This window comes from Ursus arctos, unplaced genomic scaffold, assembly GCF_023065955.2.
Source record: "Ursus arctos isolate Adak ecotype North America unplaced genomic scaffold, UrsArc2.0 scaffold_18, whole genome shotgun sequence".
Classification (NCBI taxonomy): Eukaryota; Metazoa; Chordata; class Mammalia; order Carnivora; family Ursidae; genus Ursus; species Ursus arctos.
The window spans coordinates 54,901,215-54,918,056 of NW_026622852.1; the positions used below are offsets into that span (position 1 = coordinate 54,901,215).

The window sequence follows — 16,842 nt, forward strand, 5'->3', positions numbered from 1 at the left end:
GAGGAAGGAATGTCATAAGCAAGGACCGGAAGTGGGAACGAGCATGACAAATGCTGGGTGCTGGCCTATGGGAAGTAAAAAGTGTGGCTTTCGGAGCAGAGAGAGGGATCTGAGATAATAGAAGTCCAGACAGTGGAGGGTGTTTATTGCTGCATAGAAAATAGGAAGTCATCAGGAGTTATTGATCAGGAAGGACTGTGCTACAGAGGGTGTTGGGGACAGATGTTCTGAAAGTAATGTGCAGAGCAGCCTCGGAGAGGGAGACGGTGAAATTAGGAGGACCAGGAAGAACGTGGTTGTGACAGTACAGGTGTAGGGCCACGAGGACCTGCACTAGAGCAGAGTCTCGGAATGTGGAGTAAGGGATGCGGGTAGGGTGGGGTGGTGGCGGGGTGGGGGGAGTAGGGGTTTTTTTTTTGTTTGTTTGATTGTTTGTTTTGTAGAAGGGTAGATAGATGGTCGAAACAGCAGAAGGAAAAATTGGGAACGTTTTGGTTTGGGAGATCTTCATATTTCAAGAGGGAGCATCCAAATGGCAGTATTTAGTTTTAACAGCTGTGTTGAAAATAAATGACCTGCAGTGAACGACACGTCCTTACAATGACAGTTTGCTAAGTTTTGACTTGACTGTATACCTGCGAAGCCACCACCACAACAAAATAGTGAACATATCCGTCACCCCACAGGTTCCTCCTGCCCCTTTGTCTTCCTCCCATCCTCAAGCAACCACTGAATTGCGCTCTAGATGAGTAACGTAGAACTTTATAGAAGAGCATTCTGCAGTACGTGCTCTTTTTGTCTCCTTTGACTCCGCATAATTCTTTCGAGTTCATCCGTGTTGTTGGGTGTATCAGTAATAGTTCATTCCTTCTCACTGCTGAGACTTAGTCCATTGCACCGATGGCAATAATACGCTGATCATTTGAAATTGGGAATGGCGTCCAGGTGAAGTGTCGGGATGTGACCGGGTGGGCATCTGTAGTCCTGCTGGAGCTGTAAGAATGGAGACACGCTCCAGGGGGATGGGGGGGGGCAGGGAATAGGGGGGTAGTGGGAGGCAGAAGAGACTGCTGAGAAAAGGAAATGGGTGAGGAAGAATTCCATTCTCTGTGAAAGGGGATTGCAGACATCTTGAAAGGATGGTGAATTTTATTTCCAGAGAGCTTTTGAAGGTCAGCAGATTTAAGATTTAAAAAGGATGTGCTTTTCTTTTAATTTTTATTTTTATTAGTGTACATTTTCTGCCAGTTTCATCCTAAAACAAGTTGTTGTGTTTTTTTTAGGCAATGGGAGAAAAATCCTTTTCTGTTCACAATAGTGATGGGGCAGTTTCTTTTCAGGTATGTATTCTCTTTGAGTAATCTTCATAGGATTTATCTCTATAGTGTAAAAGGGTGAATTTGCAAAGGAATTTTGAATTTCGGAATAATAATTTAGGCATGCTACGTATCAGTCACTCGAATGCGGTAGCGCTCTCCATAGCAAACCCACAAGGTGGATATCGTTACCCACCACTTAGCTGATCATGTCTCTGAGAATGAGTGACTTTATGAATGTCCAGTGTGAGTGACAAGGTCCGCATTCCAACCCACATCTGCCTGGCTGTCCCCATGCCGCTGTCTCTTTAATCCCGTGCTGCCTCCCATTTGGAGTGTGCTAGAAGCACAGACTTCTGTCCCTAGAAGAACACTGGTGATCATTTAGGATGCTGTAGGATTTTAGAGATGAGTTCACCGAGGCTCAGCAGCATTGACTGCCCATCTGCCCCCTTCTTCACTGCCCATGAGTGTTTATGGCAGCACCAGAGCCTGTGGATGGGGTAGGACGTTGGATAGGGTCTCAGCACCCACTGACGAGCTGGGTGACCTTAGACAGCTCACTTCACTCCTGGATCTTGCTCTTTAATCATCTGAGAGTGAACAGTGATGGCACCTATCTCATAGGGTTGTTCTAAGTATTGCTTTGTTAATATACAAATGCTTTGGAAGCATTATACAAATCTTTTATCATTAATTTGTAAGAATCACTGCCCCTTTTCTAAGCAGTTTTCATGAATTGAGGGATAATCTACTTAAAGTGAAATGCACAGGTCTTAAATGTGCAGTTCGATCAGTTCTGACATGCTTGCACCCTGTGTAACCCACTCTCTATCAAGATTCTCTATATTTTTACCACCTCAGGGTCCCTCATCCCTGCTTCCAGTGTTCTGATTCCTTTCAGCATAAATTATTTTGCCTATCTAACTAATTTTTGTATGGTCTTTAGATTTAGTGACCATAGGTTAAATTAATAGCTAATTGAGAGCCTGTGGATACTCATCTGCTGTGAACCCTCAGCAGCTTCTCATCTGCCTCAGAGCAAAAGCTCCAGCCTTTCCCGGTCTACAAGGTGTGGCCGCTGTCTTCTCTTTGACCTCAGCTCCTGTTTCCGCTCCAGCCACAGAGGCCACCTCGATGCTTCTAGAAACGACCAGGCCTTAGGCTCTGCTCTGGCTGTACCCACTGGCAGGAATGCTTGTCCCTCAGAAGCCAGTGATGAATTTCTTCCTCTTCCAAGCCTTTGTTCACATGTCATCTTCTCAGCAAAGCTTCCTCCATTCGCCCTATTTTAAATGCAGCTTCCTTCCCTCACCTCCTCCTGCTGGTTTTCCCTTAGCACTTCTTCTTTCCAACATGCTATGTGCTCTACTTATTTATTATGCTTATTTTCTGTGGCTCCCTTTAGAGGGTAGCCATAAGGGAGAGGTGGTTTTTTTTGTTTGTTTGTTTGTTTGTTTTTCTTTCGGACGTATATGAAATCCCTAATCTTGGGCGTGGCCTGTAATACACTGTCCATTAGTAATGAAGGAGCCGGGCGAATGGGTGCGGAGTGCATACACGTTGTCATTACCTCAGTTCATCCTGCCAGCAGCTCTCTGCTGGAGGCACTGTTACTACTCCCCTTTTACAGATGAGGAATCTGAGGCTCAGAGAGGTTAAGTAACTTGCCCAAGGGGAGGATTCAGACCTAGGTTTTGTCTGACTCCAAGGCCCATCCATGTGTTTAATCACTTTGTTTACTGCCTCCTTAAGACAATACAAAAGGTACTCTTTTTTCTTTTCTTTCTCACTTAAAAGTGCTTGTTAATACAGTGTTTTTTTGAAATTTCTTTAAGCCTTTTAAAAAAATTTTTTTTATTTATTTTTTAAACTTTTTTTTTTTTTAAGATTTTATTTTATTTATTTGACAGAGATAGAAACAGCCAGTGAGAGAGGGAACACAAGTAGGGGGAATGGGAGAGGAAGAAGCAGGCTCATGGCGGAGGAGCCTGATGTGGGGCTCGATCCCATAATGCTGGGATCACGCCCTGAGCCGAAGGCAGACGCTTAACGACTGCGCCACCCAGGCGCCCCTGAGCCTTTTTTTTTTTTTTTTAAATGACCAAGGAAAGCATGATAGGATATACACATTTGTCAGTTGCTAAACCTTTGTGTTAGGGTGAGTGTTGTGATTAAGGACATTGGTTGAGATAAGCAGTGCATAGGCTTCTTGGGATGCAGGAAACAGGCAGTGGATGGACCGTCTGCCTTCTCTGGCTTCCCTTCTCGTAAAGAAGTCAGTCAGTAGGTGACTCCTTGCTGTTCTGCTACTCAGGATCCTAATTTTGGACAAGGCAGCCATTGTGAGCTTTTCTTCTCCATCCACAGAACAGGGATGATATTTTATTCGCCTAAAGCAGGAAAGGGACTATTAGCCCTCATTCCCGCTCTAAAACATACATTTTTGTTTGATTTTTTTTTTTAAGGGTCAGGTACCTGCTCTGATCAATCATGATGATTGTACTGACTTTTTAAAAAATTCATATTTCTTAGAAACTTCATATGAGTCTTACTTTTGGAACTAAAAGTTATTACTATGTTTAGAAGCGTTTTCTGGCTCTCCCTGTGTAGACTAAAACACACGCTCTTAGGTTTACATCGCTGAGTTCAGGACACAATTTAACACAGTAATAATTTCAGCTTGAATGTTCTTGGTCTTTTATTTCCATATTCTTGTCAGATGTCTGTTTTTCCCTGTCCTTTTTAACTGTGCGGTGTAGTGCCCTTGCAGAAGAGCACATAGCATTTATGTTGAGTACAAATAATTATAAATAATAACCTTTGTAACTGTCATTGGAGACCAGAAATGGAACAGTGCCAGCACCCCAGAGACCCCGTGTGACCCTCACATCCCTACCCAGCTGTTAGGAAAAACGTTATCCCCATCAGTTCCTCGCCTCTTCTTATAGCTTATCATCTACGTAGCCCTAAGCAGTGTATTTTCAGCTTCTAGCAAAATGCTCTCTAGAATTGACCAAGGAGTCGTATTCTAGAATCTTATATATAAAATGTGTGGATTTACATTAAACTTCATTTTGAACCCATGAAACGTGAGAAATAGAAAAATGTGTCCATGTAGAAAATGTAGCCTATGTCTCTGTTGCCTGAAATCACAGGAGTAAATTTTAACGAGGGAATATTGGTTCTTTACCTTTTCAAGTAGCAGAGGAGCCTCCTTTCTTTTCAGGAGTATTTTTCACCTAAAGAGCAAAATAATATGTTGACTTGGAAACGAGGTACCTGCTTCGTAGGTTATCCCTCCAGCCCTCAGCAGAAGCCACCGCAGGCAGGGGGGCTCTGTGTCAAAATGAGGACGGCGACGTGGTGGGCATAGAACCTCGGTGGCGGGCATAGAGGTGTTCACTGAGCTGTTCTGTCCCCTTTCCTGCTACCTTGAAAATTGTTACAGCAAAATATTGAGACAGAATCACAGAACAAGAAAACATCTGTTTATTTTATTTTATTTTATTTTTTAACGATTTTACTTATTTGAGAGAGAGCAAGCATGAGCAGGAAGAAGGGAGGTGCATGGGAGAGGGAGAAGCAGGCTCCCCACTGAGCAGGGAGCCCGATGTGGGGCTCAATCCCAGGACTCTGGGTCCTGCCCTGAGCCAAAGGCAGACGCTGAACCGGCTGAGCCACCCAGGCACCCCGAAAACGTCTGTTTCTGCTCTGGGAGAATCTGATTAAGAAATTAAGAAATCTATATATTTTTTCTGTCCATAGCATTCATGATCTATTTCTGAGATTAAAACATTCAGCTGAGGATTTAGGTACTCTTCAATTTTTGTCTTCTTCACTTTCAGTTTTTCTTTAACATCAGCACCGATGACCAAGAAGGCCTCTACAGTCTTTATTTCCATAAATGCTCTGGGAACGAAGTGCGGTCTGGCGACAAGTTCTCCTTCAGCCTTGATGTGAGTACCGTATGGAAGGTGTTCCACACGGATTTTGTCAGCCCTGTAAAATGTGAGACATTTATTTCATTATAAGAGTAGGTTTTAACAACACTTAAGCGGAGTAGGAGAAAAATGTGGCCAGAATCCCGTTCTGCAGAGGATTCACAAAAAAATATAAAGCAATTTGGGATGTTTTTACACTTTAACCTGTGCATTAGAACTGTGGTTGTTACCTGCTGATACTTCCTTAGTCAAGTGAAGCAGCTAAGGTGACAGATTGCTGATTATGGGATGACCAGTTCCTGAAAAGTAAACATTAATTTCATGTTCATTTCAGATTGAGATCACAGAGAAGAACCCTGACAGCTACCTCTCCGCAGGAGAGATCCCTCTCCCAAAATTATACATTTCTATGGCCTTTTTCTTTTTCCTTTCTGGAACCATCTGGATTCACATCCTTCGAAAACGACGGTGAGTTGTTTCTTGAGCCGTCCAGCTTAGAGTGTGTTGAGAGGTGCATAATTTCACCTTTTGCTGGCTTCTGAGCCTCGGAGGGATTGGCACTAGCAACCTTGTCCTCTTCAAGGGGGATCTGCCCTGAAACAGGGAGACTGTGTAAGCCTTGCAGTGTGGGGAGCCTTTGCGTGCCCTGGTGTTTGTTTACTTCCCTTTGCTTTGTTTAAAAAGCAAATCCAAATATTTTAATAGGCAAAACAAAATGTATAAGCAAGTGTTTCCATAGTGAAGACACTGCGGTCCTGGACTCAGAGTGAGCTCATTGATCTCATTCAGGGGCTATTTGCTCATGAGAGGAGGTCAGTGACAGTGACCCACTGCCTGCCGAGAGCTGGCATTACTGCTCGGTACTGCAGGGGTCTGCTCAGAGCCTGATGGGCAGAGGTCTCGGCCTCCAGAGGCTTGTCACTGGAGAAAACTTCAAGCCCACCTGCCTGGCTCTTGGCCTCTCTTCTGAAACCAGAAAAAGCTTTACCTGCTTGTACTCAGTTCTCGAAGGGAGCACCTGCATTTGTGGGGGGCGAGTGTTTAAATCTGTCTCCTTCGCACCAAAAAAACCTGAGAATAAAATACTAATTTTCAGTTAGAGAATAGTGTGAAGTATTTGTTATAAGGCCCATAAACTAAGTAAATGATGGTATGTGAATATGGAATTGTAATGTGGATTCATTTAAATTCACAAAATAGTTAAGCACCCCAAATACCTCTTTCTGTGGAGCACTGGGCGGAAATTGAGACCTCTGTAGCCCCCGGGTAGCCCCCGGTGGCCTGACGGTCTTCTGGCGGACACGCTCCGCGGGAGTGGTGAGCTCGGGCAGGCGCAGTGCTGGCTCCTGTTTGTCATGAGATTTGCTCCGCTCACCAGACGGCAAGAGCCACCTGTTCACTTGGGAAGGACCCTGCGTGGTCGTGTTTGCAGTAGGCTGTCAGGCAGCGTTTAATAAGAAAAAAAGAATCTTACCAACCTATAAAAAGGTTTTTAAATAAAGTTTTGCTTCTGCCTTTATTAGAAAAGTAAGAACTGGGAGATAGGGGCCCAATTCCAAGTATAAACATGGACTGCTTCCCCCTGTGTGTCTCGCTTCACTCCCTGAGCCACAAAACTAGGACAGGGTCATTGCCCTGCTTTCTTCTAAGGGTCTTGGAACCTTGGGTGTGTTATGTGATTCTCCCCGAAGTACTGTGTTGTAGAGGGCTTAGCAAGTCAGGTGCTATGCAAATATGAGGTGCATACGAAATAGTTGACCAGGCAGGTGTCCAGGGGTATTTTAGTTTCTGTGTGTTTAGTGATAATAATAGTCATTATCACTGGTTCACTTACATAAAATTGTGGGAAGTTTTAAATCTGTGGCTAAATGAGGCCGACCTACTTTGTGCAGCACGTGTCTAGCTTCTTGTTGAAGTGTAGTGTACGCACCGGGGTGTATAATGGAGGCCTTCCGCCCCATCCCCATGTTTTTCCAGGAGACTCACAGACAGTTGTGTTGGGTTGGAAATTTGAGTCACATAAAAGGATGTGACTCCAAGGCTTCGTGCATTTCAGAGGCTTGCAGTCCCTTAGAGCTGGGAGGAACTGGGTGATCTTTGCCTCGTCTTATGGAGGTCTTGAGAGGGGAAATGAGAGACATGGTTAGTGGCACCTGCCACAGCTGGGAGTGGAACCCACATCTGCTTGCCGTGTGTATGCAGCTCCTCTCAACTCTCTGAGTTCTGTCCTGGGCCCCCGAGTGTGGGGAGGGGAAGACAGCAGATCGGTTTTCAGTGCCTGCTCCGTGCCCCGTCAAGCACTTACGCTGGTGGTTTCGGCTAATCATCCAGCTGCTCCTTGAGACAGGCGTTGCCCCATTTTCAGAAGAGGTTACTGAGGCTCAGGGGTTAAGGTTGTCAGGGTAGAACCAGTATTCGAGCCAGGTTGCTGAGGCTTTGGAGCGTGTGTTCATCCCAGACATCACTGCCCCGTGGCTGATGGGACTGCAAGTGGAGGGTGCTGGGGCGTGTGAGTGAGCCCCGGGCTCGGCCCTGGGCGGTTCTGCGCTCTGGGTACATCTCATTGCTGTTCAGGAGTGGCAGACTTCTCCGGCCTTGACCTCTTTTTTGCCCTTCAAGTAGGTAGGCCCCAGACAGGAAAGTAGCAGGGAGGAAACCAGCCCGGAAAGGGAGTGTACATCAGTTTGTGACATGCCCGCCTTATCATTCCGTGCAAGGCCCCTCTTCTTCATTTCCCCTTCATTTCCTACCCCTCGCTCACGCTTTTCCCAGCTCCTCAGATGCAGGTAATAGGTGGTCTTGGGCATGTGTGTATTCTTATAAATAGCTAATGTTTATTGATACTGCATGTATTTTTAACTTGTATAAACTATACTATCTACAGATACTATTCTCATTTTTCATGCAGTAGTATCTTTTTTAAGACCTAGTCACATCGTTGTGTGTCCATCTAGCTCATTAACTTTTAGCTACTCCATGCTGTGCATCCCCACATTCTACTTCTGCATGCCTTTAGTGAGGGACCCCTCCCTTGGCCTCCATCCCCTGGCTCCCCCCAAACAGTGTTGCCAGGACCTCCCGCCCCTGCCCTGGCCTTGTCCCCTCATGGCTCTGTGCAGCCCCGGGGGTACACGGCCAGAAACAGGTGCACTGGGTATGGGGTAAATTCTTATTTAATTTCATCAAGTGCTGCCAGATTGCCTGCGCCAGCGCACGCTTCTACCAGCGGAGCGACAGGGCTCCTGTTTCCCCGTGTACCCGCCCTGACATCTTATTTTTTGCCAGTCCGATGGTTGTAAACTGGTACTTCATTTTATCTTGCATTTTCCTAAATACCGATGTTGTGAACTATCTTTCTAGGGACTTGTTAATCATTTGGGTTCCCCCTCTTGTGACTGCCTTTAGGCTTTGCACATTTTTCTGTTGGGTTTTCTGTCATTTTCTTGTCGCTTTACAGGAGTTTCTTGCATATTTTAGATACCAGTCCTTTGTCTGCTTTGACATAGCAAATCTCTTCTCCCAGTCTGTTAAACTTGTCCGTGGTATTCATTGTTGAATGAAAGTCTTTCATATTAAGAGTCAGAGCTCTCTAATTTTAGCCTCTTGGGCAGTGCTTCTTGGAAGAAGCCTCTCCCTACGCCAGGGTCACAAAAGATGTGTTTTATGTTTCGCCCTGGAATCCATCTGGAGTCCTTTCTGTAAATGTGAAGTAGGGACACAACACTGTGTGTGTATATACACAGTTCGGAGCTGCTTTTCCCTGTGCCAGTTATTAAACAGTCCATCCCGTTCCTACCAGTTTGCTGCCCCCTTATCTATCCACACACAGGAATCCATTTCTAAGTTTTCTGTTCTGTGGGTTTATTTGTCTGATGCTGTACCCATTCCACATGTTTTACTACTGTGGCTTCGCAGAACGTCTTGGTATCTAAGAGTGTGAGTTTCCTCCGTAGCTTATTCAAGTTTTATGTACTCTAAGAGTTTTAAATTTGTCTCCCAAGTGGTCTTGGGTCTTATGAGGTGAGTTCCCAGGGAGGCAGCAGCCCGAGTCGGATGAGTGTCTGTGTGGGCATGGCGGTGGGAGCCAGCGCTTTCCCCCGCTGGCCTGGTGTGTCTGGCGGGTCCCGGTCCTTCCTGTCGCCTGGCTCTGCGCCCGCTCCCCTCTGGCCGTAGCTCGCCCCCCACAGCCGTGCCTGGGCACCTTCTGCTCTCCCAGGGGCTTCTTGCCAGTTTCATAGATCCCGCCGCCTCATTCTTGCCTCTGTGGCCTTTCCAGGGTGGTTTCTGGGCACGAAGCTGGCAGGCTGTGCAGATTTCCTTCTTATCAGGAGCTGGAACTCGTCCTGTCTGGCTTCAGTGCCTGACGCTGCTCCAGTCACAACAGACTTATGCACGAGAGGCGACTCTGGGGCTCCGTCGGGGCCGCTTCTGCTGGTGGAAACTAGGCCTCCAAAGGGCTTCGTGTGTGTGGTTTGCTTGGATTATATTTACTGCTTCCTTATAAATGTGTCTGATGCCTGGAGCTTCAGCCATCCTTTGGAGGAATGGAATATTCCTTTTTTTTTTCCTTTTTTTAAGATTTTATTTATTTGAGAGAGAAAAAGAGGGGAGGAGCATAGAGGGAGACTGAGGGAGAAGCAGACGCCCTGCTGAGCAGAGAGCCCAATGTGGGGCTCATTCCCAGGACCCTAAGATTATGACCTGAGCCGAAAGCAGACACTTAACTGAGCCATCCAGGAGCCTCTGGAATAGTCCTTTAATTCTTTTCTCTCTTTTTTTATAGGAATGACGTATTTAAAATTCACTGGTTGATGGCGGCCCTTCCTTTCACGAAGTCTCTTTCCTTGGTGTTCCACGCAGTATGTATTAGTATTTTGGGTCATTTATGAAATGATGTACAGTGTCTACGCAGTCAGGAAAAATGAATTGGAAGGAAGGGGAGCTAGGTCAGTGGGAAACAAGATGAAAGAAGACCTTTTCTCATGAAGCCTTTGGCATAGGAGGGGCCATCACAGGGATAAATCATCACACCCTCCGCCTGTGGCCCGAGCCTGGAGACGTCATCTAGCACTGCCTACATACCCAGAGTTTTCCTAGCACCTTACTTGTTTTTATTCCTTTTTGTTTCTTTATCTTTTTTCGAGATTAGAGTGCCACCTGCTGAATTGTTTCCACGACTTGATTTTTCTAAATACTTTCCCGTGTTCCCATTTGGTTTGAAGCTTGGTGTTAGCCTACTTATTTGAGAGAAAACCGGTGCTCTAAAGATGGAGGCGTGTGAACTGAGCTTACGCTTTGAATCTTTAGTCCGGACGCAAAGTGAAGTGCACCTGCCCGTGGGAGGAAGGTCACAGCTGCCCCGCGGCACCCGCCGGCTGCACTTGTGAGGGCGACAGTCTCCAGACACACGCTCCCCTGCACTTAAAAGTGTTGGCATCAGAGGACTAGTAGTGTGTCCAGTGACAGGCTCTGGAAATGACAGTTATTTGGATAATTTCCCATTTGGATCTAAGTTAAAAGATTCTTTTTGGAACTTTGTAGATAATGAAGGACAAGACCCTTGAGTCACTTCAGTGTCTAGATAGCCGTTCGAGACAGAATGAAAGGTCTACGAGGAAATCGATACCGGTGTTTGTGAGTTCTGCCAGGAAGCGTTGTGGGCGCGCTACTGAAACTTGCCTCTTTAATTAAAATGCGTTGGTGGCTTTAAGTAGCTCGAAAGTACAGATTTTTTTTCAAAAGGACAAAACAAAACAGTGGAAGCTGCGTGACTCCGCATGGATTTTTTTGCTGGCTGGCTGACTGACTTCTGTAATAAGCAGCTGGGGTGTGCCAGGTGAAGTGCCTGGCTGGGCTACTGAAGAGACCCGTGGCATTTGGCCCTTGGGGATTTTAAAGAAATTAACAGGCAGCCATTTGCCAGTGTGAATCTCCTACCTCAAAAGAGGGACCTGGTCTGCGTGCTGGTGGCGTCGAAACCTTGTGGCAGGTTTCTTGTGCTACCTGACCTTGTTCGTGCCCCCATGTGCTGAACTGTGAATTGACAAGTGAGGTATTACTGCGTGGGGTGGAGGGGACAACACCCCCCCATCGTGAGGTCCTGTGGCGGCCTTTCCTGTTTCGCTGTGCGTGAGGGCGTGTGGTAGAGGGACCTTCTGAAATGCAGTCATTTCATTGCAGATCGACTACCACTACATCTCCTCCCAGGGCTTTCCGATCGAGGGTTGGGCTGTCGTGTACTATATCACTCACCTGTAAGTACGCAGAGGGACATGCAGGAGAAGGTGGGGAGGCCGTGGTAGGAAGGGACCTGCCTCGCGTTAACATCGCTACCCTCCTGTGGCAGCCTGTCCGGGTTCCTGCCAGGCCATAGGGGCGTGGCACACAGGTGGCTGTCCGGTCCTGGGAACTCGGGGCTGCTGGCCTGCTCCCGGGAGGGGGTTGCCTCCATGGGGGGGACTAGCTGCTCAGGGAGGAGTGGGGTGCGTGGTGACCTGTTTGTGTGCTGGGTCACTTATGAGGTGTTTCCTAAATTTGGCCCCCTGTCTTTTCCAAGAAGCACATGAAGTCATGAATGAGCTGTGCAGTGGAACTTGCAGAGAGAGTCTGAAGAGACCGTTGGTGTCTGAAACTTTTTCTTTTCCAGCTTGAAAGGAGCACTCCTGTTCATCACCATTGCTCTCATCGGCACCGGCTGGGCTTTCATTAAGCATATCCTTTCCGATAAAGACAAAAAGATCTTCATGATAGTCATCCCACTCCAGGTGAGGGGCCCTAATCCTGCGTGTCCTGGTTGCGTCCTGGCACTTCGAAGGCTCAGCTCTGGGCCTGTCCGGGCAGAGGGAGTCGGCTCACCCAGAAACCCCCGCTCAGACCACTGGCGTTCTCTTTCTGAATTCTGGCAAACCTAGGCCTCAGTCATTGCCCTGAGAGCTGTCTGCCATCACTCATCTGGCGAGCGGCTTACGGATGCCTGCACTTGAGTAGAGAGCTGCTGGAAGGTCAGGGAACATACTGCCTGCCTTCGTGCCTCTGGCTGCCCTCTAGCAAAATGGTCCTCTTAGCCAAGCTCAGGTATATAGTGTTTTAATTAACAAATTATTGTAAAACCATAAATGACGCCAGTGAGTTCTCACCAGGTAGACTATTAAGTAGACATCAGGGCAACTGCTTATTAAGCCCTTCGTGGTTTGGGACCCTAGGCCAAGGCCAGCCTTGCCTGGTTGTGAGCCCTTGGGAGAGGAGCCTTGTCTTCTGTGTAGCAGTCTTATTGGAGACAGAGATTGGGCATGAAGAACTCAGAGTAAACAGAGAGGGCTTAGCAGAGATGCAGGACTGCTCTGTTCTGCTCCACCAAAGAGCATGCGTTTGATAAAGTTGTTCTCATCGTCTTCTGTCGTTTGGGAGCGCAGTGCAGGTGTGGCAGGGGAAGGAAGGAAGGGGACAACCCCCTGGGCACCCGGATTAGCCTGCTCACTCTGGTGATTGGCAGTCTGGCGGTGTTCGCAGCAAAGCCACCTTTACATTAATGACAGAGGGACTCACGTGAGCACCAAATGTATGGTACAGACCAGTGGCTGTAGATTTCCCAGGAGAGGGACTAGTTGCCCAAATGTGAATGATCTAGAAGCCTTCAGGGTAGAGAACGGCCTTGCGTAGATGTTTAAGGAGAGAAGCGTGGCAGGCACAAGAGCAGTAGCAGGAACCGGTGAACAGGTGGTGCTCCTGCTGAGGGAGCAAAGATGTTGAGCAGCTTACAGGCCCGGCTGTTGAGCCCCCACGGCCGCTACACCGGCCAGGCTGAGTTCTGCAGCCTGCCGGCGCCTCCCTGCTCAGAAGGGAGGGCCAGGGTCCTCTTCCTGCCGTGTTGCACTGCTGCCCGTCGCCCTTGCCCCCCAGAGCTGCCACCATCCCTCCAGGCAAACCTCCCTTCCCCACCTTAGACTGGGATGCAATGGGGCACAGCCCTCCCAGCTTCCCTCTTTTGCACCCCTGGCACCGTGGCTTTTAGCACAGATTAGGCAAGGTTACATGGCAGGCAAGTCTGAGGAAACGGAACATTGACAAAATTGAATATGAGGAAGTTACGTGTTGATAAACATAGGGACTAGTCTGGGAAGGCCTTGAATATCAGCCCGGAAGCTGAAACTACTTTTTCGTGGCCGTGGGGAGCCAGTGCACGTTTCTGAGTGAGAAGTGAGAGATGTCCAAAATGTACGCACAGACTTTCAAGAACATTTTTGGCATTTTGTTCCACACCAGGGAACATTTTGTCCTGTGTCAAGAGTGTGAAGTAAGGACCAAGTGGAATTAGTGACTTAAGCTGGGAAAACCTTTGTTTCCACTTTGTCTTCCTAGAGAGAGTCCCAGCGGCAGGTGGTTAGGATGTGTGTGGCAGAGGACGACCGAAATTCCAGAATGATTTTTGCATTTGTATCAGGTGAGGTCTGGCTTCTGTGATAGTTTCACTAAAAGGTCCTAGATAGAAAAAGAAGCTCTCCTCAGAGACGTCCCGAATAGCAGCAAAACAGATTTTGTGTTCTTTGTCAAAGCGTATAGACTGACCTTTCCAGCAAGCAGGCGGAGTAGTTGAGACCTTGGGCTTTTCGTGGAGTGTCGAGGTGGACTTGCAATCACTGCATGCACACCTACTGGAAACCTCCCAGAGAGCGTCCCCTTGATTATGCTGAGAGGTAGCTCGGGTGTGAAATACTGCTATCCCACTTTTGCCGGCTCAGGGACCTTTCACAGCACACGGGTACCAGCACTGAACCCCCAAGGCCAGTTGGAGCAGAACGTGGACGCAGATGGGCCTCAGTGGGAAGAACTAAGCCATGTCCCGTGTGGAGGTGACCCAGGTGGGTTTGCTCCTGGGAGGAGCAGTGGGGCCACTCAAGCACGGGGCCAAAACCCGCCGTTGTCATTGCTCTGGTCTCCGATACGCCCTCAGGTACCTCAGGCTGTGTCTGAGGCGCAGCGGCGGCCGCACAGGGAGAGCTTGGGCCTGAGGAATCTGGGCATCATGGCTGAGCGGGGTGTGCGGGCCTCCCATTCGGCATCTGAGCGCCTCTGCTGAGGCCTTGGGGCCTAAAAAGCAAAGCAGAGTGTCCTGGTGATCTGTGCTGTGTCACAGATCACCCCAAATGCAGTGACAGAAAGCAACAATAGCCACATATTCTCTCACATTTTATGTGGGTCAGGAATTGAGGAGTGGCTGTGCTGGGCAGGTCCGACGTGGGGCCTCCTGCAGTCGGACAGTGGCTGGGGCCACCTTGAAGTCTTCATTTGCCTCTGTCTTCTGGGCCGGGAGGACTTGATGAGGTGGGCTGGGACTAGCTGGGGCCCCTCCGCGTCTTTTTCTCTGCCTGGTCTCTCTACCTGGGCAGCCCCGGGGTAGCCGGACATCCTGCAAGAGGGCTCAGGGCTCCAAAGGCGTGTGTCTGAGCGAGAGGGCCAGCCAGCTCTGGTGTCCTTTGTGTGATCTACCTGGAAATCACGTGGCCTCACTGCCACCTCACTGTTGCTCAGGGCAGTCGCCAGCTCAGGAGGAGGGCACAGAGACCGCTCCTTGAGGGGAGAGCGGAGTATTCTGAAAAGCATGTGGCACTGGAGAGAACGCCGTGGCCATGGTTGGGGGCCTGCAGGCTGAAGTGTCCGCCTCGTCCTGTGGCTGCTGTTGTAGAGATCGGCCCTTGCTTTAAGGCCTCAGCCACTTCTTGTGTCCTGCAGGTTCTGGCAAACGTGGCCTACATCATCATAGAGTCCACAGAGGAGGGGACTACGGAGTATGGCTTGTGGAAGGATTCTCTGTTTCTGGTAGACCTGCTGTGCTGTGGAGCCATCCTCTTCCCCGTGGTGTGGTGAGTACCTGCAGTGGGGAGGGGGGCCACAGTGCACCCCGGGGCTCATGCACCAAACAAGACCAGGCTGCTGAACCAGACTTTCCCAAACCGGTCCAAGTCACACAGGGCATCTGTCTGACAGATACAGCTTCCTGGGTCCCCAGGCTGACCTGGCTCAGTCTCCAGGAGCAGGAGCCTGGAGTTCGTGTCTTTATCCGGTTCCTCACTGTGTTCCGATAGAGCTGATCTGGCACCGTGGCTTTTAGCACAGATTAGACAGTAGAGAAGGGTCTGGAAATGAGAGCTCAGCAACAGCGTAACCTAGCAGCGTGGTTTGCAGGGAAGGGAGTTGAAATCCTCGCCTTTTCTTGCCAGGTTAGACGGAAAATGCGGGAGTGCATGAACATAAACTAGTGAGAGTCCCAGCACATACACACGTAGGTATCTTCAGAACGGCAGGCTGTAGACGCAACATTGTGCTTCAACTCTGTAAAGAAACGTTAGTACCACGTCAGTGGTTGATGAGAGGAAATACCCTTGTTAAATCTTATGCCAAGTGAAGGGAATTACTGGTTCGGTAGGAAGCAAGTAGAGGAGAAAGGGCTAGCAAAAATAAAACACTCTTACAGTGATCTAGTTCTGTGGCTCTCTGAAAGCGGTTACTTCTTTTGGAATAAAGTTTTTTTTTTTTTTAATTTAACTTTTTTTTTTTTTAAGATTTTCTTTATTTGACAGAGAGAGGGAGAGCATAGGCAGGGGAACAGCAGGCAGAGGGAGGGAGAGAAGCAGGCTTCCCTCTGAGCAGGGAGCCCAATGTGGGTTCTAACCCACGACCCTGGGATCATGACCTAAGCCGAAGGCAGACGCTTAACTGACTGAGCCACCCAGGAGTCCCTGGAGTAAAGTTTTTAAAAATGAGGTGCTCCACACTGCAGTGGCCCCATGCAGTGAATTCTTATTTTTCAGGATCCTGGGGTTTATCAGTTCTTTCAGTTATTGTGATTATTTAGGACATGGTACCAATAGACTGTCATCCTCACTCCAGCCAATTAGATTCACTCTTGACCCTTGTTCCGTCATACATCACGCACACGCACACACGTCTGTGCAGCAGGCATTTTCCAGCCGAGACGTCAGAGTACGAGTGAGTCCTCATCTCTGCCACTGCCCTGCGTCCTACCCGGGAGCAGGTGGCTCAGGCACCTGTAACAGGATGACCAGCGTTGTCTCAGATAGAGCGACTGATTGTTCTCGAACACAGTGCAGTCCCTTCTCTTCCCTCTGCTACTCTCAGCAAAAAGAAGGGGCTTGCGGGTTTGGGGAAGATGCAGGCGAGCTATAGGGCTGCAAGTGGCCATTTCCCGCCCCTGGTTCATTATCGCACCAACGAGCAGATGCCACACGGCAAGGTTCTTGAAGGTGAGTGTTCTGAAAGTGGCTGTAAAATGAAAAACATCAAGTACTAGAGGCGACTTAAGGAATAGTATCGACGGTTCTTGTGAAGCACTCAGACTCAGCCAGCATGGCTTTGGTGCCAGCTCACTTCCCTGTACTGTGCCCTTCAGTTCTCCCAGGTGGGAGGATGACCCAGCAGGGCGCGGGGCAGGGGGTGCTGCTTAGGAGAAAAGACTATTCATGGTCAGGTAGAGAGTGGGTGGCCCATGAGGACTTCAGCCCCCCATGTAAACACGACCTGCCCTTCCCCTGGGCTGGATCTGCCTGGGCTGTTCTCATCCTTTT

At 48.6% G+C, this 16,842-nt stretch overlaps 1 protein-coding gene across 1 annotated transcript in view; it reads left to right on the forward strand.

The window, feature by feature from the left end:
• The window catches only part of GPR107 (G protein-coupled receptor 107), a 70,150-nt gene that overhangs the window by 24,310 nt on the left and 28,998 nt on the right, over positions 1 to 16,842 (forward strand). The window contains exons 7-13 of the mRNA XM_026514186.4: positions 1,284 to 1,340; positions 5,165 to 5,275; positions 5,595 to 5,728; positions 10,044 to 10,119; positions 11,441 to 11,514; positions 11,907 to 12,024; positions 14,990 to 15,120. Coding sequence (XP_026369971.1) covers positions 1,284 to 1,340; positions 5,165 to 5,275; positions 5,595 to 5,728; positions 10,044 to 10,119; positions 11,441 to 11,514; positions 11,907 to 12,024; positions 14,990 to 15,120 — 701 coding nt within the window. The remainder of the gene's footprint in view (positions 1 to 1,283; positions 1,341 to 5,164; positions 5,276 to 5,594; positions 5,729 to 10,043; positions 10,120 to 11,440; positions 11,515 to 11,906; positions 12,025 to 14,989; positions 15,121 to 16,842) is intronic.